This window comes from Silurus meridionalis, chromosome 2 (genome assembly GCF_014805685.1).
Source record: "Silurus meridionalis isolate SWU-2019-XX chromosome 2, ASM1480568v1, whole genome shotgun sequence".
NCBI classification, from domain to species: Eukaryota; Metazoa; Chordata; class Actinopteri; order Siluriformes; family Siluridae; genus Silurus; species Silurus meridionalis.
The window spans coordinates 21593620-21615117 of NC_060885.1; the positions used below are offsets into that span (position 1 = coordinate 21593620).

At 37.4% G+C, this 21498-nt stretch overlaps 3 protein-coding genes across 3 annotated transcripts; 2 read left to right on the forward strand and 1 right to left on the reverse strand.

Moving 5' to 3' along the window:
• Positions 1–1682: 1682 nt before the first annotated feature.
• eif4eb (eukaryotic translation initiation factor 4eb) lies at positions 1683–4811 on the reverse strand. The gene is made up of 7 exons (XM_046869312.1): positions 4685–4811; positions 3491–3594; positions 3227–3322; positions 3077–3140; positions 2805–2918; positions 2594–2733; positions 1683–2460 (listed from the first exon to the last, which is right to left on the reverse strand). The coding sequence occupies exons 1-7, from the start codon at positions 4700–4702 to the stop codon at positions 2346–2348; spliced, it is 651 nt and encodes a 216-aa protein (XP_046725268.1). The 5' UTR covers positions 4703–4811; the 3' UTR covers positions 1683–2345.
• A 4867-nt stretch (positions 4812–9678) lies between these two features.
• On the forward strand, positions 9679–13812 carry fam241a (family with sequence similarity 241 member A). Its single transcript, XM_046862695.1, has 2 exons — positions 9679–9895; positions 11686–13812. Exons 1-2 carry the CDS (start codon positions 9785–9787, stop codon positions 11983–11985), a joined length of 411 nt encoding a protein of 136 aa, XP_046718651.1. The 5' UTR covers positions 9679–9784; the 3' UTR covers positions 11986–13812.
• A 4198-nt stretch (positions 13813–18010) lies between these two features.
• On the forward strand, positions 18011–21023 carry LOC124401236 (alcohol dehydrogenase 1-like). The gene is made up of 9 exons (XM_046873369.1): positions 18011–18144; positions 18845–18946; positions 19073–19214; positions 19312–19399; positions 19601–19820; positions 19937–20197; positions 20278–20410; positions 20534–20672; positions 20752–21023. Exons 1-9 carry the CDS (start codon positions 18127–18129, stop codon positions 20780–20782), a joined length of 1134 nt encoding a protein of 377 aa, XP_046729325.1. The 5' UTR covers positions 18011–18126; the 3' UTR covers positions 20783–21023.
• Positions 21024–21498: the final 475 nt, after the last annotated feature.

Sequence of the window (21498 nt, forward strand, 5' to 3'; positions counted from 1 at the left end):
CCTTGCACCAGAACTGTCTCTAACATCGTTATGTGGTGCTGAACAGCTCAAGTGTTGATTAGATTCAAGAAATTCAAGCTACTGGTCAATCATGAATACACAATATTGTTGAATTTTTAGCAGTTGAAGTTGCTGCTCATTAGTTATGAGTTGACTTCAAATGTGAACACATCACTACATTATAACTACTTTATTACACAATAAGTGTGTGCGCATGTGTGTATGTACGGTGACCGCAAATAGTTGAAAATCCGATGCTTTGATAGGAGGAGCCTGATTCAACTACTACTCTAAATCTCTAAGTCTTTTTGTAAGCCGAGGTGCTATGAAACACTGAACATGCCTTTTTGGTAATATGGTGGTGATCAATGTGTCTGATTTCACATAGAACTACTGGTTCTCTCCCTCTAAGTTAATCAAGTTTAACAATAAACTGGGATAATCTGTAATGTCATATTCTGTTTTAATTTCATATCTGTAAATTAATGTAATGTCATTTTGATTTGCATTTTTCGGTGCATCAATGCAGCGCTGTACTTTACTGCAATTTAGCCGAATGAATTTAGCCCCCACCCTCAAACACATTTTTTCCCCTGGACTGTTAACACTAAGATCTAAGCACACAATCACATAGGATGTTATTCAATTTTCCCTTAATTTGAATTGTGACACCCAAACATGTATCCAGCATTTAAAAAAAGCCCCTGCTCACAAATGCAGCTCCATCAAGATATGGTTTATGAAGTGGAAGATTTTAAGTTGCCTGCTATAGAGCTCTGACCTCAACCCTACTGAACACCTTTGGGATGAATTGGAATGCTGACTGCACCCCAGACCTCCTCACCTACACCCGTATCTGACTTCACTAAGGCTATTGTGGCTGAATGCAAACAAATCTCTGCAAGCACACTCAAAAATCAAGTGGAACATCTGGAGGTTATTATGACAAAAATGGAAACTAAATATGAGATTAAAAAAAATACAAAAATATAAAAGAAAAACACAAAAATCTTATAGCCTGGTGTCCACAAACTTTTTTGGGGAATCTGCATGTTTTTGGAATTCAGGAAGCCTGATCTTCTCAATTGAATCTACTTTGACTGTTTATACACCAACACACACTACTGGAAGAGAAGTATGACATTTGATTTAAATATGGTTCCCCATCAAACATATACATGTATAAAAATGGCATTTCTACATTTAATTTCTCACTGGCGCTAGTTTTCTTTAAAAAGTTTATCATCATACATTTGACCTTTGTTAAAAGACAATATGCAACCATTTAGTCAACATGAACAATAAAAGGTTGCCTTAAGTTGGTGCATCTAGATATTGATGATCTGAAGACACAGCTGTCAAATACCACTGTACAAACTCGTTTGTGCTGTTTTTTTTTTTGTTAGTTTTGAAGTCAGGGCTCATCCTATCATCAACCAGATCCCTTGTCATTAAAAAGTTACGATTAAATGTCCAAGAACTTGCATTTTTAAGAAATAAATTCTACTTTATTTAAAGGCCTAATGATAATGTTCGGCCTAGGATGTTAAAACCGATTACATTCAGGGAAGAAAAAAAAGATAATAATCTCTTACATTATAATTAAAGTCCTATACGCTACCATTCTAACAAGGAATGTAGAATTCGAAACATATATAAAATAAAAAAAAAAAAACACATACTGAATTGCAAAACCACACATTTAATCATGTTAATGCTGAAAGAAATAAGGAAGGCTTTTGAAGAATTGCTTGATTACATGGGGGGAGGGGGGTGTCTTTATACCACCTTCATGAAATGTTACGATAAAATCTGAATAAATAAAAAAATGTGTTCATTAGGCACTATTGCTGCAGGGCTGCTAGATAAGGGCACCGAGACATTTTCTTTCCTCTGCCATTAAATATTTCAGCACATTCGTTTGAAAAAAGAACACAAAATATTTTACAATCTCTGAGTCCTGTTAAACAATGATTTCGCAAGTTTGTTCGAGTCATTGTCAATAAGACCGTCGATACGTGTGAATATGTGAGACTACATCATAATGCTTGCTGTTTATTTGCTTAGAGAGCTTTGTTTAGTTTGAGTCGTGTAACGTATTGCTCCATGAGCTGGATGTAAGTTGCTGTGGCGGATGATGGAAGTGAAGGTGTGTGTGTGTGGAATTTAGAGATTCCTGTTGGGGTTCACAAGTCATACTGGCTGAGGGTTTGTGGTATTTTGAGTGAGAACCTGTTAATATAAAGCTTTGGTTGAGGACAGAAAGATAAAGGACATGAGAAAACAAACGGTGGGGTGGAGCGAAGGAGAAACTGATTGAGAAAGGGGAGATCAGGCTCAGCCTTTCAGACCACAAACTTGTTCTTGGTGGTTGAGCCACTCTTAGTGGCAGTGTCTGCATGAGACTGATAGCCAATGGTCATCTTTAGAGGGATTCCTAACCGCTCCTTATACACTCTCCTGTAAAAAAACAAACAAAAGAACAACTGCATGAACACAAACACATCAAAGATAGCAATAAAATATCTGGCTTTAGCACAGTGCTTCATTTGTTCCACGAGTGTGCTTTGTTTTATACGTATACACGTCTGACCCTATGTGTGTTATCGCGTCTTTGTTCTCATAATCGGTTGTCCAGACAGCGATTTTATCTCCTTTTGTTCGGATGTTGACTACCGCGCCGCACACATCATCACTGGAGTCATCGAACGCTTCTCCTATGAGGCAAAGCATCTGCAACCACACAGAAAGAACATCAGGACAAGAACAAACAACCGCAGCGACAGCTTCGTAAGGATGCGCACCGTTTCCAGCCAAAAGCGGTCCAAGTCGAGTTTCCTCTGTTGTTTGTTGAGGGTGATGAGCCAGCGCCCACCTTTCTTATTTCTTTCATCCTCCCACATGGGCTCGATACCATCCTGTAAGCATACAAAAAAAATATTGAGATACTCCGACAATTGCAGCTGTTAATTACAGACATATTCAAAATCTTGACTAAAACACAATAACAAGCTGGCATTTATTCTTCAATTAATAATTATAATAATAATAATAATAATTAATAAAAGAAGTTCACCTTGAACAGCGAATAGTCACAACCAGACATCAAATTACTGGACAGCTGAATATGGTTATAAAGCCTACAAGGACAAATAGATCATCAACCAGAAACATTCTAAAATACACAGTATAGTTCTTGGATACGTGTGCAAAATGTCATCCTTACGCCCAAAAATCCTCAACTGTGTCAAACTTGGAAATCAGTCGCAGGTTGGCTTGCCATGTTTTGCTCTTGTCGTTTTTAAAGAACCATAAAGACCATCTGCGGAAGACAAGCAGTTACACAGCCTCTTCAAAAGAATTTGCAAACAAGAGACGATCCTTGTACACCCGAAACGTGACAAGCTTGTTAGCGAAGCTACCAAAGTGTAAAACAGAGAGTGTGTGAGAATACGAGCGGCAGAAGTATGTTGTGGAACTTATGGCTGACCTGTTTTGTAGTGGATGTTTGATATAACACTCAGGGCTGACAATCTCCTGGCTTGTCTCTTCCGAGTCCTCCTCTTTACTCTCCGGCGGATTGAATATTACTTCCTTGAGATCGGAGAAAAAAAAAAAAACGGTTCACGAAAAATTCATATCTAGCAAATAACCTACTCGAATCGAGTTCACTATCTGAATATATATTTGTATACAAGTGAAATAAATAAAATCATTCTGGTCATTAGTAGCAGGTTCATATCAGGGTAGTGCAATGTCTTATATACACGTGATGGCGCAGAATACAGTTTTTGATGCTATTTTACTGCCAAACTATCCACAAATGTGTCTCTGAAATCACTTCTAGTTCTACAATATTACAAAAAGATCAAGATCACACCAGCTAGGTCTAAAACGCAATACTCAACAACTGGAACAAAAAAAAACCCTACATGATATACCTAATAGTACATTCATATCAGTCTGAGGATGTATTACATGCCAGATCTCAAGCATTTCAGATTTAAATCTTGTGGAAACTAGTTTGATGCTTCTCGTATAAACGAGGTATTTGTTGTTGTTGTTGTTGTCCCCCCCCCAAAACAACTCAGATACAGATGTCGTGGCGGCAGATCAACAGCTGTCAAGTTACTTTTTAGCACCGTGTGTACGGCGATCTTTATTTTTAAACTAAGTAAACATGGATAAACAAACGTGCTGCCATACAGAACACGTTCAGGACAGGAAAGGACGTCGCTAGTTTTGCTAACGTTTACTCGTGCACTCTTTTCTAGCTCGTGTGTATGAGACACTACGTGGGGCAGCGTGAAGTCATACAAAAGCAAAAGCCAAAAGCTTAACAGCTACCTCGGTGGGCGCAAAAACAACACGCACGCGTGAAACGACCACTACAACCGTTATAACGGTTATAAAACATTCCTAAGCTAGCTCTACGAAGTTTTTCGGAACGACGTGACAAACTAACTAGTTAAAGACAGTATGTACAGCGCTGCGGGACTTCAGCTCTCCCTCATTCAAACATGTCGGTTAACTTTACCCAAGTCTCACTGCAGCTCACATTCCCGGCATAATTCTCTTCTAAGTCGTCCACACACACGTTTCTGCTGACAAATGATCTTAAGAATGTCAACCATCACTCAAAATTAAATGAAAAATGATCCTTAACACTAATACATCGACTCACCGGCTCAGCAGTCGCCATTTTCCATGACTTGTTCACACAGGCCTCATATGGAACATTCAGGCTACGTCCCGACCCGCGCACTTCTCTACTACATAGTATGGGCCATATATGGGCGGTGGACTCCTACTGCATACTGTGTAGTGCGCTAGGGTGCTTATTTAAAACTAGCCTCAGTCTCATTGGGCAAAAACAGAACTCACAGAAAGTCTTAACACACACACAGAGTTTAATATAAACATAGATAACCTTAAAAAATTGTTACATTTCAATAGTACAATCTATTAATACTTAATTTTAACAGTTTACTTAATATTGTAACCTTACTAGTAAAGTGGTTAACAGTCCTTGAAGTGCTAATAAGAGTATATGCAAGTGTATACAATGATTTCTTAACATGTTTTAAATAAAATTATCTATCTATCTATCTATCTATCTATCTATCTATCTATCTATCTATCTATCTATCTATCTATCTATCTATCTATCTGTCTACCTCTCTGTCTCTCTGTCTGTCTGTCTGTCTGTCTTACATTGTATGGCCAAAGGGAAGTGGTAATCATAACCATAAGGTTTTAATATAGAGTTTACCCATCCCTGAGGAGCTAGTAAGAGTATATGCAACTGTATACATTTATTTCTTAACATTTTTTGAAAAATAAATTGCAATAATAATAATCATCATCATCATTTATATCCCTGTATACAGTATCTCACAAAAGTGAGTGCACCCCTCATATTTCAGCAACCATATTCATAGATCTTCTAAAGGGACAATATTATAGAAATAAAACTTGGATATATTTTACATTTATTGTCCTCTGAGAATAACTCACCATACAGCAAGTATTGTCAAAATAGCTGGAAACTAAAGTGAGTACAACCTAAGTGATACCGACTGTACATCGTGTAACCATGCATGCATCGTGCAACCAAACCTGTTAGACAGGACCATACAATTTTTTTATCTTGTAGTAGATCAATTTGGTGCTTTGAGTACAATTCTCTCATACTGACCACTAGGTGTTTAACATGGCACCTCATGGGAGGAACTCTCTGAGGATTTGAGAATTAGAATTGTTGCTCTCCACAATGATGACCTAGGCTATAAGAAGATCAGTAACACCCTAAAACTGAGTTACAGTGCAGTACCCAGAGTCATGAAGAGGTTTTTCAAAACAAGTTTCATTCAGAATAGGACTCACAAGGGTGGATCTAAGAAGATGAGTCCTCGTGCTGTGCATCAGGTGCAGAAGCTGGCTTTAAAAAAGACGCATGAGCACTGCCAGCATTGCTTTAGAGCAAGCTTTTATTGTCATTTCAACCATATATAGCTGACATAGTACACAGTAAAATGAGACGTTTCTCCAGAACCCTGGCACTACATAAAAACAACATAGAGCTACATCATGCAACATAGAGCTACATAACAGAACACAGAGCTAAGGACTAAAGTAAGTTGTCCTAGCCACATAAAGTGAATCGTGTGCAACCTCGTGCAAACAGTGCAGACAAAAGACAGTGCAAACAGACAATACAAGACAGTGTGGGAGAGATACACAGAACACAAAATAGCACCAACCAGTAAACCTGCTGTATAAATTATACAGTACAATGTGCAAAGAGAACTATAAACAAGAGCATATTTGTAAAACATAAACACAATGTTGTGCAAAAACAGCAAGAGCAGCAATCAAGAGGTGCAAAACAACATGTAAACAGTATAATATGTTTATAATATAATATGAGTAGTGCTGAAGAAATGGATGTGTATGAATTAAAGTGAGTATTAAGTATTGAGTATGAGTGTGTGTTTGACTTCAGGTTGTAACAGTTCAGTAACACAAGTGTGTGTGTGTAAGTTTGGTACTGTTTAGTTCTGTGTGTTGATGAAGGAAGCCTTTTTTTGAAGCTGGCTCACAAAAAAAAGCCTGCAAACAGTTTGCTGAAAACACTATGAGTATGAATTACTGGAACCATGTCCTAGTCTGATGAGACTAAAGATAAGACAAGATAAACTTGTTTGGCTCAGATGGTGTCCAGCATGTGTGGTGATGCTCTGGTGATTAGTACTAAGAAAACTGTCTTCCCTACAGTCAAGCATGGTGGTGGTAGAATCATGGTCTGGGGCTGCATGAGTGCTGCTGGTACTGGGGAGCTGTGGTTCATTGAGGAAAACATGGACTCCAACATGTACTGTGACATTCTGAAGCAGAACATGATGCCCTCCCTTCAGAAAATGGGGCAAACGGCAGTTTTCCTATATAATAACAACCCCACAAAAACATAGTGATGGAGTGGCCAAGTATGTCTCCAGACCTGAACCCTATTGAGCACCCATTGGGCATCCTTAAGTGGAAGGTGAAGAAGATTAAGGCAGTGCTGGATAACAATAGTGCTCACACAAAATATTGACACTTTGGACACAGTTTTAAAATGTTTACTTAGGGTGAACTCAGCTATTGGCAACTATTTTGACTATTTTAATTTTAGTTATTTTTAAAGGAAAGTAAATCTGTACTGCTATACAAGCTGCACATTGACTACTCTAAAGTATATTCTATATTATAGTTTGATTTCTATAGTATTTTTTCTTGAGAATATAATACTAAATGGTTGCTGAAATGTGAGGGGTGTACTCACTTTTGTGAGATACTGTATGTATATATATATATATATATATATATATACACACACACATACGGTATATACTGACCAGGCATAACATTATGAGTGGTGAAATGAATAACAGGTATTATCCCTTCATCATGGCACCTGTTAGTGGGATATATTTGGCAGCAAGTGAACATTTTGCCCTCAAAGTTGATGTGTTAGAAGCAGAGCATCTTCAAATCTGCAGCTCTTGTGGTCTGTTTCTGGTCTGCAGTGGTCAGTATCTATCAAAAACGGTGCAAAAAGAAACAGTGGTGAACCGGCGACAGGGTCATGGGCGGCCAACTCATGCACATGCGAAGCGAAGGCTGGTCCGTGTGTTCTGATCCAAAAAACGAGCTCCTGTAGGTCAAATTGCTCAAGAAGTTAATGCTATTAATGCTTGAAGGGTCACGACTGTTTTAGCAGCAAATGGGGAACTAGCACAATATTAGGTAGGAGGTCATAATGTTATACCTGGTCAGTGTATATATTTGTCTGCCTGCCTGTCTGTCTTCAGAGCAAAGGGAAGTGTTAAGGGTTTAATAAAGTGGTTCACAGTCCCTAATAAGATAGTAGGAGTATATGCAATTACATACATTTATTTATTAACATTTTTTAAATAAATATGAGTAATAATATAATAATTAAATATCTATTATAATAATGAAAATAATAATAATAATTAGTATTATTATCATTATTATTAAATACAGTATATCTATCTATCCGGTAGCCAAGTGCTTAAGATGTTGGATTTCTAAATCAGTAGTTCAAATTTCAGCATCGATTACCCGCAGCAATGCTTATCACTGCTGGGCCAATGAGCAAGGCCCTTGGTCTCAGTGGCTTAGTTTATATATTAGATAAGTGTAAGTCACTCAGGTCAAGGCATTGGCCAAATTTTATAAATGTAAATGTTGTTTTGTGACCACTAATGTTCTCATGTCTAAATAAGCACAAAACCTCACAGCCATGCTTAAAATGAAAAGCCTTCCCAGAAGAGTGGATGTAATTATAACAGAAAATAAAGAACAAATCTGGAATGACATGTTTATTGGGATGTGGTGGTCAGCTGTCCACAAAATTCTGTCCATAAAGTGTATTTTTGAAAAATTCTGAAATACATGTACACATTTGCATATACTCTTTAGGAACTAAACTGCCTCACTTCTTCACCGATTCCACAAGGTGTTAGAAACATTTGCTTAAGGTTTTGGTCCATGTTGACAAGACTGCATCACATAAGGCGCTCTATCGATTTCAGGCCTGGTGCCTGGTAAAGCCATTGAAGTATTCCCAATTAAACAATATAAAATTAGTAAATTAGAAAACTGTAGACACAAAGGGGAACACATAATCAGTAACAACATTCAGACAGGTTGTGACATTCAACAAAGTCTTATCAGCTTGAGCTACAGACACATGGAAGGTTGGGTCCATCAGGAATAACGATGTCGACACCAAATTCAGACCTTCTCATCTGCATGCTAGAAATTGAGATATAACAGACAAGGTGGCACTTTTGTCCATTCTCCAACTGTCTGTGAGCACATTAGTTTTAGTTTCCTGTTTTTGGTTTATAGGAGATAAAATGTATGTGATATTCAATTAAAGTAAATTACATTTTATTTATTTTTTAGAGATAAAAGGGTTATGAAGTGTATTGCCTATAATGAAAGTTAGTGTCTATAATGAAGTTAATGCCTAACTGTATCTGTTTTAAGTTTATCCCTAATGACCGAGCTGCAAGAGTGGCAAGAAAAAACAGATATAAGGAATCACATATGAAAGAAAACCCATTCTCATCTGAGTGACACTTTCATTGTAGTTTTATCCTTGTCGAGGTGTGCTGCTCAGTGATCGCCATTTAAATGCCGCTGTATCAGACCTTTGATATTACCAACAGTCCAAATCCATCATCATAGTTCTTAATACAATTTTGGTCTTGTATCTCAAGGTATGATGTACGAAAGGTCTGGAAAGCTTAAATTTTTTTTTTTTTGCTTTTTACAATCATAAAGTGTGACTATTTGAGTTACAAATACTGTAGCTTCCTGTCAGGTCAAAACAGTCTGGCCATTGTCCTCAACCTCCTCCACCCTCCTACAACCTGAGGAGCACAGCTGATGTCCCAAATGTCCTGTAAACTCTGCGTACCATGTTTAACTTGTTCTACCTTCACTATTGATAAGTAAATATCACTGGATTAAATGAATATTCGTGGACATAGTAGGCATTAGTCCACCAAGCTGTATTATTATAGGGCTAGAACTCGTGTAGGGGAAAAAGTAGAATGAACTGCGAGAAGTCGGTTACGAGCCAAGTGACGTCACCCAAGACCCGTATTTGACAATCGAATCCGGAAGTGTTTCGAGCACAGCTAGTTCTTCAGTCCTTCTTCACCAGTCTGTGCTAGCTAAGTTTAGTCTTTCTTGGAGGAGAAAGAAAATGTCCAAGGAGTTGCCGACAGTGAACGATGCGACAGTGATTAATGGTCGTGTTTGCCTCGAGGCGGAGGGTCAGAGCAGGTATCCGCGCCGGTACACAGGCAGCGAGCAGGTAAACATATTACTCAGCAACCGTGTTTACTGGCAGCCCAAACACGAGGAGCGATTTAAATGTAAAGATTTGTACTTTCTGACCTGTAGGCCTGCCGGGTTTTCTACACAGAAGACTTGCTGTTTGTCATCTAAACAACCTGTCTGTGTGCATGCTAATACGACAGCGTTTAACAGCGTGTCCAAAAGTACCTTAGTTTTTAATGTGGTTTATATCGCGAGTCAGAATCCGATTCACAGATGCATTTGTTCCCCAACGTCTTAAAGTTTCTTACAACCCTCAGGGACCACATGTATGTCTATTAGTTCCTTGCAGAACCTTAAATATCAAGAAAGATTTTTGGTAATATATAATCTATACATCACTGTTGTACACCTGCAGCTTTTATGTTTGCAAAAAATGTATATGATGTTTGGCAGAATAATTTTTTTAAAGAAGTGTCCCAAAAGTATCCATACATAGGGGTAATCAACACACTTTTTCTTTAGCAAAATGTCGTTTTTTATACTTCCTTAGCTTTTAAGACACAAAAGTACACGATGAAAGAATTCTCGTGCCTCGATCAGAGGCATGAGGTTCCAAAGGACATGCAATTAAACACATACTGCCAGATGTTATTGGCTCATGAGTGGTAGACATATGGTTAAGAAAGAAATGTTATGTAGATGTTTTATTATTATGTTTGATCATTTTATAACTGCAGGATTAATGCAAGCCTTTCTGGTTGAGCATTTTATATATAAATAAATCAATCAAACTAAATAAAACCTTCAAATCACCACACGTTTATTCACGACGCCTTTTCTTTACTCAGAAATAAAATTAAAAACCCAAAAAATAAATATATCAATAAATAAATAAAAAAAAATTTTAATCACTAAACATTTGTTTTACTGATGCTCCAAGTCTCAAATCAAAATCCGCCATGGTGCACAAGTCCGGCAGTTAAATCCGTCCGTGTGGAAACATAAGAAACGAAAGTTCTGTTTGGTGTCCTGATGTTTTTCTTAATTTAAAACACCATAAATACTTTAAAACATTAACAAGAATAGTTTGTTCTGTGTGATCTGCTGCTGCTGTAGCCCATCCGCCTCAAGGTTCGACGTGTTGTGCGTTCAGTGATGCTCTTCTGCATACCTCGGTTGTAACGAGTGGTTATTTGAGTTACTGTTGCATTTCTATCAGCTCGAGCCAGTCTGGCCATTCTCCCCTGACCTCTGGGATCAACAAGGCATTTGCGCCCACAGAACTGCCGCTTACTGGATATTTTCCCTTTTTCGGACCATTCTCTGTAAACCCTAGAGATGGTTGTGCGTGAAAATCGCAGTAGATCAGCAGTTTCTGAAATACTCAGACCAGCCCGTCTGGCACCAACAAACATGCCACGTTCAAAGTCACTTAAATCACCTTTCTTCCCCTGTCTCACGCTCGGTTTGAACTGCAGCAGATCGTCTTGACCATGTCTACATGCCTAAATGCATTGAGTTGCTGCCAGCCATGTGATTGGCTGATTAGAAATTTGCGTTAACGAGCAGTTGGACAGGTGTACCTAATAAAGTGGCGGTGATTGTATAGTTTATATATATATATATATATATATATATATATATATATATATATATATATATATATATATATATATATAAAACTTAGAATGCCATATATATATATATATATATATATATATATATATATATATATATATATATATATATATATTCTTAGTTTTAGTTCATTTCATTTCTATAAAGATGGCATGCAAATTCATCAACCTCTTCTTGTTTTCTCAGAATGACCTTCGGGCAAGAGCGCAACCTCCCGGCACCTCCACCACCATGTCTGAATCTGAGGCCACGTTAGATACAGCACCAGCGGCAGCACTAGTGGATGATTGTGAGAGGCTTGGTACTCTGTTTGGGATGTTCAACAAGTGCCTGAGAGGCATGGGCTTCACACAGCTCTACTTTGGAGAGAAGATTGTAGAGCCCATGGTGGTGCTCCTGTTCTGGCTGCTACTGTGGTTCCTCGGCATCCAGGCTCTGGGTCTCGTAGGAACTCTTTGCATTATCATCATATACATGCAGAAATAATGGGCTAAGCAGGATTTACATGATTACTTTCTTTGTGTCTTGGCACAGATCAGTATAACGAATGTCTCTTTATAATGAATAACATTATAACATACAGTGGGTTTGGGTCTCTCTTCTTTGTGAGCCTTGAATAGCTGCCTGTATTTACAGTGCCATAAAAAAGTATTCAGACTTTATAAAGTTTTTATAAATGTTTGTTTTGTTGGTTTGAAAAACTAAAACTAATTTATAATTGAGCAATTAAGAAAGATTTCATTTAAAACAACTTTACATGACACTGTAAATGAGAATGGGACTCTGAATTGGAATTTTTTTTTTTGTCATCTATGCACTAATTTAGACGTTTTTTTTATATGCATGTTTCCGTAAATATCAATTTGTATTGATGTTTGAGTCAGTACATATTCTTAACAAGCATGGATGCTAAAGGAACAAGCACTTTAAGAGAGAGACAATATTATTTGACCTTATTCAAACAAAATGTTGCATATCAATCATCACTTTTCCTTAAAATGAAAGTTCTGCCTTTTTTTGTTGTTGTTTGTGGTGTTTTTTTCCTCCTTGCCTTTGATGTTATTCATGCATTCTCCACACAAGTGCACTAGAGGGCAACCTCTTCCTGCTCCCTATCTCCTGGGAAAACCAATCAAGAAAAGTCAATCTCTTTGTAACAAATCGTAAAATCTAGTTGCTAATAGTCCAAATGTACCAATGCATGGTGTGCCATTCACAGTCTGGCATGGGAACTGTGTGTAAAACAAATGATTCATATTGTATCTAAGCGCAAATGTGTGTGCATGTGTGTAGTGTCCTGTGTCAGATTAGTGTCCCATTCAGAGTGTTTTTATGATTTGCACCCATTCTTATTATGATATGGTTGGATGAATGGATGGATGAATGAATAATCAGTAAAATTTTATTCTTGTAAGATTCCACATTGCGAATCTAAAATGCCAAAATCCTTCTATTAAAAATACATAAAAAAAACATATACAGGTAGTCCCCGAGTTACGATAGCGATGCGTTACAATGACACCATAGTAACTTGTATCGTAAGTGGAGATGTGGTCTAACCTACAAAGAAATGGTAAAGAATGGTGACCAGTATGGGGCAGAATACTGCAATTTATTAATAATTTAACCTTTAACTGTACATAATTTAGCAATCAGAGCAATTTACAGTACCCTACTGTATAAAGGTTACATTATATATGTATGTGGCAACAGGCTGTTTCAGAGTCCAGCGACATGATAAAATTGTGACCGAGTTTTTTGTGATTCAAAGACCAATTTTCTCACAAGGTGGGAGCGAAAATCGTCAACGTAAACTAAAAAATCCGTAAGCTAACTCAAAGGCTACCTGTACAAATGCCATAATATAAATATATGGCTCATTTCTGTTCTATGAAAAATCAGAAAATCAGTTGAAAGACCATTTGTTGCTGCCTCACATCTGAAAATGGTTTGTAAATATGATTATTTGCAAATGTGATTTCTCACATTTTGTTGCGTTTTGTTGAGCTGCATAACACAAGGCATGCGTTTTGGTTACGATTGTAATCCCGTGAAAACTTTTGATAAAAAACTTTAGATAAAATGTTTGCTTTAACAACAAAATGTGATCAATGACAGTTTACAGCTGTTTCCTGATACCTCATTTCGCAGACTTTGTGCCATAATTTGCTATCATTATGTATGTTATCCTGCTGCATTTTCTATCAGATCTTTTGGAAAACCTTATTTGGGAGTGGGAAATTTTTCCGTTTTACTTCTGTATTTGCAGTCAGCTGTCCTCTTTGGCTATTGAAATAAAATGTTTTGAACAAATGTGTTGTTGGATTTATTTATTCATATATATGAAGCAACATATTCAAACTACACAATGGACATGCTTACACTACATCTATTGAAATACAGTGTGCACTCTGTATATTTGTACTGATCATATTCCTATAATTGGACTTGGTCCTTAAAATATTTGAATCTAGTATTTATATACCTAGTTTAAACATCACTCCTGCAATCTCCAAGCAATAAAGCAAGCTCTCTTTTTCTGTTGCACCCCCAGAGTACCATAAAGGATTATAACACTGTCACAGCCCCTTTATTAAATCCATATAATTGGCTTGTCTGCTGTTATTGCAAGCGCTTGTTTGTAATGTGTCACTTTGTACACTGCAGTGTGAAGGTCTTCATCGTCGTCTTCATCATCATCATCATAGATGCAATTAGCGTGCATAAATATTTGTGCGAGTTTATTTGGTAGGCACAAAAAACAAACAAGGTCTAGCTGCAAAACAAGACATCCATAACTCAGCTAGTCATCAGAACCTTGCTGAGTAAAAACACATTAAATTAATGACTGGAAATTGGGCTATTTTACTATTTGCTTTAGCTTTATATATATATATATATATATATATATATATATATATATATATATATATATATATATATATGGTGAGATTAGACTGAATGAGTTAAAGACTTTCTTTAGCAATGTTGAACATTCCTAAGCTAATGAAGAAGAGCCTTTATTTGTTGCATACAGTATACATTACAGCACAGTGAAATCTTTTCTTTGCATATCTCAACGATTTTTAGGAAGCTGGGGGTCAGAGCACAGGATCAGCCATGATACAGTGCCCCTGGAGCACATGGGGTTGAGGGCCTTGCTCAGGGTTCCAGAGGTGGCAGCTTGATAAAAATGGGGCTTTTATCCCTGACCTTCTGTTTAGTAAACCAGAGCCTTTACCACTGACTACCACCTCTCGCCACCCCCTGGCAGTGGATTGTCCCTATACAGAGCAACATAGAGTAGATTTGTGTTTTCAGTAAAAACATGTTCTCATACCACAAACTACTTAGTCATAGACCCATGCCTTTGTATGTACTCAATGTTCTACATTTACCTTAATGGCATTTGGAATGTCTTACTTATGCCCAGACTCTGTAACTACTTCTGTAACTACATATCCGCATATGATGACTGCTCAGAATGTTACCATTGCTCCCTGTTTCCAGTAATATTCTATCAACTGTGATGCAGATCTTTTTTTTTTTAAAGTTTCACTCAAGTGCTGATACTGATCTTATTTGACAACAATCACTGAGTGCTAATTTATAGTCAAAATATATAGACCAAAAGAGAGGCACAAAGGCATTTCAAAACCATTATCCAAGGCACATTGTGAAGATAATAATAAACCACTGAAAAAAAACCAGGGATCACGATGACTTTAGCAATAAAATAACACGCTTTGCCTATTGAAGAAAAAAAAAAGAAAGCGAGGTCAACATTACCGAAACTGAAGAAATATCTGGTGACTCTTTGCATGTGGCAACAAACTTTTGTATTTATCGAATGTCTGGGGTACGGGGTAGGATGACTATATATTGTATCTAAAGAGAAAAAAAACATTATAAAATGTTTAGATTTTGCCAAACCATCTGGTGTTATGATTGTGTAATGGTCTGGTGAGACCAAGTTTGCACAAACTGGCTAATGCCATGTTTAACTTGCATTGCTTGCGTTGGAGTTGATACTAGTTTATGCTTTTCCAGCATAATTACTACTGATATGAACTATGATATAACACTATGGTCTTGTTCTGCATTGCTCGGTGGCAAAACTAAAAATGACACTATGTGAACAGTGTACTCTGGAGCCATTGATCAATAGTTATTAACAGCTAATGCTGTAATTGCAATCAACCAATTGTTGGCTGTGTATTTTCAAGCCTGGTACTTGAATTTTCTCTAGGGCTTATGATGAATTGGACTTTGGCTGTTTGTTCAAACTGATTTGAACTTCTGCCATTTCATCAATGTGATGTGTGCTGTATATTGCATAACTCCACTGTCCACTGAACTGCTGTCCCTAAATGTTTTTTTCATGTTTTAAAGTGGAGCCATTAACCAGCATCTTCTCAAACTATGTGTATTTTAGCAAGCTGAACATGCTTCCTTGGTATGGTGCACAGCATGCTAGCACTGAATTTTCCATTAAGCCATAATCTTCTTGGGAGCAAAGAGCAACTTCACTATGGTGCTTCCAACATAGCTTACACATACCATACATGTCATATAGGCTTTCCAGTTCTTTTTGTATTTCAGTGGTCCATTGACCCACTAGCAAGGTCATTGCTTTCTCTTTTGCCAGCATTGATTTTAGCCCAACAGTTTCTGCGTCTGCCACTGCACCCATTTTATGTGTGCTCTTATAAATCAATACTAAATTTACCAAGGTCCATGTCAGTGCACTCTCCTTGATGGTGCAGATTTTTTTGCACAATTTCCCATCTATCGACCTAATACATAATTCTCTAAAATAAGGAATCCCTTTGAGCTTACGTTACACACTCTGCAACTCAATTTGGCTGATTAAAACTTTACATCCCAGGCACTGAATTTTCTACTTCTGCATCATCATCTGGACATTATGGATAGATATTTATATTTAATCTGCACTGACTGCACCAACAGTGCTAATTATCTATGTATTAACTGATTGATTTTCTGTTCCTATCTTTATTTGCATCCTTTTATTTCAAATTATTATTACTCTTTTTTTCATTAATTATTGTTGTATGTTGATATTTTCCCTCCCAATCTAGATGTATAATAAGAAGAAAAAACTGTAAAATTTATGCAATCTTTTACATGTTTTGAATTCTAATACTGTAAATGTCTCGAGGCTGGTACTTCCTATACTTAACAAAAAAGAGAAGGGGAAGAGGACATGCTTGACCTGATCAATCTAAAAATACATAAACTACAGAAAACTACATAAGAGAGACTTTAGTATGCCATTTAGCACAACAAAGGAAACAGAGTTGAGGAATTTCATATTATGCTTATATGTTTAAGTGGTTACTGAATAGAAAAATATCTACAGTGGTATATTCATTGTCTGCACTACACAACAGGTTAAGATCACTGATAAATAGAGAAGGAATCAATTTGCCATCATTTCTCAGCTCTGTAATAAGCCCACGCAATTGGAATTGGAAGGAGTATGATGAGAAAAGCAGCTAATAAAGAACCAGCATTTGACAACTTGCATGAATAGAATCCACAGCATCTTGTCTGAGCTACAATCTTTAATATAGCCCTAGCAGAAGCCCTAGAGAAATAAATGATCCACATTATTTAAAAAACACCGTAGTCTAGTGACTTAGGTACATTTAATTATATTGAAAATGAATGTCCAAGTTTTGTGCAAACAAATCAGCTTTATCTCTCTATCATTTTGGATCTGATGTAGCTAATGTCATTGTATTGTAAAAACTGTGCAGAGTAAACTGATTGTACGTCTTGTAGAAAAGAAAAAAAGAACTAAGCATCACTGGTATGCTTTTGGATTTTAAATTATGCATGTGCCATGGTGTTTGTGTGAAAAGCATAACAATCCCTCCCTTAAAAGGCAAAGCTGACACACATTGACGAGTGCATAAAGGACAAGACATAAAGCCCCCAGATCAGAGATTGCATAACTTTGAAGAGTACGTTTCATAGTAGTAATTACGATTAAATCATAGCTCTTTAGTCATATAATTATGTAGCCTTCAATCTGAGTAAATATTAGGATTTTTATTAGGATTAGAAAAAAATATCTATTTGGTTGAATTTCTGTATTATAAATGGAGGAGTTACTGGACGTAGACCAGAATGCTGCAGGGTGAAGTATATTCAGCAGTCGTTTATCAGTTTGACTAAACATTACATTAAGAAGGTGGAACGGCTCTAACTTAAACAAAGTAGTTATGCTTTGTTAATGTATTTGCAAATCTTAGGTTCCTTGACTCATAAAAAAAAGTTTGTATGTTGACCCCAACCCCAGTGCTTCTCTTACGTAAACACAGCTACCACCTGGCTCTGATCACTATCTTACAAAAGTTTTACTAAAAAAAAAAAAAAAAAAAAAGATTCATTTGTAGTATTTTATCAATGTGCCTTTTCTTAATCTTCCCATAAATCTGTTGGATAGCCTATAGCTCCTCCTTAAAGAGAGCTGGAAGAAGGTGGTCCCTCCCAGTTGCGATTTTGGGGCTCGGGTATAAAATTATGAGCCAAATAGTTTGTGGTCTCTTTTTTTTTATCTTTCTCTTTCCCTCTCTGTCTTCCTGACAGCAATAGGACATGGCCACTGCAGGAAAGGTATGCATATTTACCTCTTTCTTTTGCATGAATAGCTGCTTTTTCTTTGTATTTGAAAGCTTGTCATGAATTCACCATAATAAATGTATTGCCATGTAAAGTTTCATGTCAGTTTAGAAAAATGACAGCAGTCAGGGTCCAGATGAATTATATTATATGAAATACATTTAAAATCATAAAGTATCAGAGTCTGAATCTGTATTTGTTTTAAAAAAGTTACAAATGATGTACTTATTTTTTACTTTTTTTTTTAGTGGTATTAGTGCATGTATATATTACATATACTATATGCTATATTAGGCATATTGAGGAATGATGCAAAAAAAGAAGAAGAAATGAATTGGTATGATGTAGAACCAGAGGCCTATGGAAGGATATTGTTAACTTCAGAATGTAATATGGAATCACAATAAGAAAATAACTGAAAAAAACATTACCACCATTATTACCTACAAACCCAAATACTAAAGCAGGAACCTCAGTAATCTATTTAACATTTAATAAGGTTGTGAAATCTTACTTATAATCCTCACCCAAGACAAACATTGCTTAATGGGCATGAAACAGATGGTTGGAAAGCTTCCATGTGAAGTCTGGAATCAGTGTATTTGCAGAATCCATGACCGTTTTGCACTAAGCACACAAAGAACAGAAAAGCATCTATTCACTACTCCACAAATTGTGCATGTGTGTGTTTTAGGTGATTAAATGTCGGGCTGCTGTAGCCTGGGAGCCCAATACTCCTTTGGTGATAGAGGAGATTGAAGTGGCTCCACCACAAAAGAATGAAATACGTATCAAGGTTGAATATTTCTTCTTTGTTCCTTTGCTGTTGCTTTCAAGAATAAATCGTATATATATTTATGGGGATTTCAGTTTTTTTTAAACTGGGGTTTAAGGTGTTCTCTAATCCTGTCCTGTGCTGTAGGTGATTGCTACAGGTGTTTGTCACACCGATTTATACCATCTGTATGAGGGAAAGCATAAGGAAGGCTTTCCTGCTGTCCTTGGTCATGAGGGGGCTGGTGTGGTGGAGAGCATTGGACCCGGAGTCACCGAGTTCAAACCGGGTCAGGACACCCATGACGTTGCCTCGGTTTCTGGATTGCTACTGCCCGCTTGCCTGTAGTGTAATGACCTCTTCTGTGTGTGATCATATTTTTGCAGGTGACAAGGTCATTCCCCTCTTCGTCTCTCAGTGTAGGGAGTGCAGGTTCTGTAAGAGCCCAAAGACCAACCTATGTGAGAACAGCTGGTAAGAAACCTGCATAAGTGCACACAAAACAGCAAAGCAGTAGTGGGCAAGAAGCCTGTTTGGCCATGCATGTAGGATTGAAAGCGAACAATAATAATAGAGGGCTGAACAGTTGTTAAAGCCAAAATTATAGGCGCTTTGAACAAGTTAAACCAATTAAAGGTAAATGTAGCATGGACATCAAATGTATTTTTTTCACAGGTCTAGTGACCGATATGCCCAAATGTCAGATACCATGACACGTTTTTCCTGTCGTGGTAAGCCTGTGCTGCAGTTCATGGGCACCAGCACCTTCTCTGAGTACACTGTTATGAACCAGATTGCGGTGACAAAGATCGACGATGATGCCCCATTGAACCGTGTTTGTCTGCTTGGTTGTGGCATTTCCACCGGCTATGGAGCAGCTATTAACACTGCCAAGGTATGTATAGTGCTGTGCTCTCTTTCAGTATATACTGTATGTACAGTAAGTAAGCCATGTTCACAATATCTTGCTGCAGTTAGATTGTGTTTATATATGGCAGCATGTGTTTACAGGTAGAGCCAGGCTCAGTGTGCGCAGTGTTCGGGCTTGGGGCCGTAGGCCTCGCTGCAGTCATGGGTTGTAAGAATGCTGGAGCCTCCAGGATCATTGCTGTGGACATAAACGAGCAGAAGTTTGAGAAGGCAAAGGTGTTTGGTGCCACTGAGTTTGTGAACCCCAAAGCACACAAAAAGCCTGTCAGTGAAGTTCTGATGGAAATGACCAATGGGGGTGTGGATTTCTCCCTCGAGTGTGTGGGTAACGTGGCTGTTATGGTAAGCTGTGCTGAAACTTGTGTACTGGTCTTTTTTCCTATGACAAATTCTGTTAGTAAATTATTCTTTGTTCTATGAAGCGGAGTGCACTGGAGTCGTGTGTTAAAGGTTGGGGTGTGAGCGTGCTCGTCGGCTGGACAGACCTTAATGATTTCTCTGCTCGACCAATTCAGTTAATTGCTGGAAAGACCTGGAAAGGAACGTTGTTTGGAGGTAACCTGTTTTTAATAAACAAAGCCTATTCAATGGAAATAAAATCAAATGTAGCTGTGAAAATGGCTTTTCATTAAATAACAAATGTGCATCAGTTGATCTTTGCATATCTGTGTGCCTTAGGCTTTAAGAGCAAGGATTCTGTTCCAAAGCTAGTCCAAGACTACATGGCTGGCCGTATAAAACTGGACGAATTTGTAACCCATACCATGAGTCTCGAGCAGGTCAACGATGCCATTGAGCTCATGAAAAAAGGAGCTTGGTAAATCTTTTGTAATTCTTTCAAATAGCTTGATCTTTTAAACTGTTTCGATTTGTAACATTTCTTTCGTGTCTTACAGCATTCGAACCATCCTGAACGTGTCGAAATGAGAAGGGCACAGCCACGCAAATACAGCAGCTATTTGAGGCCAGAGTTCATTTCCGCTTTTGCCATATCTTCAGCTAATTTTGTCTTAAAACCCCTGTAGAACTCAGTAAAAGTGTTCGTTTTGAAGTACTCATTACCCATTTAGTGTATTTAATCTGCATGTGATTATAAACCTTAAACCCACATATTGGAATTCGACTTTCTAGTGCAAGATATTATGCTGCAATAAAAATGCTAATTCAATTGCGCTTCTGCTTTAAATCTTTATGAGCTCATCCCATTTACACGAAGACCTTTTTATAAGAAAAGTCTTAAGTGATTCATAAAATAACCTTCCGAGACGCTGCCAAACGCAAAACTGCAAATAAACATCTGTTTTGTTTCATACTGTGAAAATTCCTTCAGAATCTGACTCCAGGCCATATGATGTCCTTATTCAACATGAAGAAATGTTGAAATATATCCAGTCACGTACATCTTCTGGATGACTGGAGCCGACTGACAAGCTGCAATCCAAACAATATTTTACGAATACAATCTGCAGACTTAAATGCAAAGGCTTTTCTGACCTCTAATCCTGGTTTGATCTTTGCCAAGTCAACCTCCGGCCATGAACTGTACATCCTCAACTATTTTAATAAGCCAAAAAAAAGGAAGCAGTTCATCCTTTTTTTTTTCAGTATGCTCATTTCAACTCTAACCATCGGTTGCATAATAC

Excerpts from the sequence above, each read along its gene's own strand:
- eif4eb (XM_046869312.1), bottom strand. Across the intron at positions 3,323-3,490 it reads AAACATCCACTACAAAACAG|ATGGTCTTTATGGTTCTTTA; the intron begins GTCAGCCATAAG and ends TGTCTTCCGCAG. Across the intron at positions 2,734-2,804 it reads ACCGCTTTTGGCTGGAAACG|ATGCTTTGCCTCATAGGAGA; the intron begins GTGCGCATCCTT and ends GTGTGGTTGCAG.
- fam241a (XM_046862695.1), top strand. The coding sequence starts at position 9,785 with ATGTCCAAGGAGTTGCCGACAGTGAACGATGCGACAGTGATTAATGGT. Across the intron at positions 9,896-11,685 it reads GGTACACAGGCAGCGAGCAG|AATGACCTTCGGGCAAGAGC; the intron begins GTAAACATATTA and ends TTGTTTTCTCAG.
- LOC124401236 (XM_046873369.1), top strand. Across the intron at positions 19,400-19,600 it reads AACCTATGTGAGAACAGCTG|GTCTAGTGACCGATATGCCC; the intron begins GTAAGAAACCTG and ends TTTTTTTCACAG. Across the intron at positions 19,821-19,936 it reads CAGCTATTAACACTGCCAAG|GTAGAGCCAGGCTCAGTGTG; the intron begins GTATGTATAGTG and ends ATGTGTTTACAG.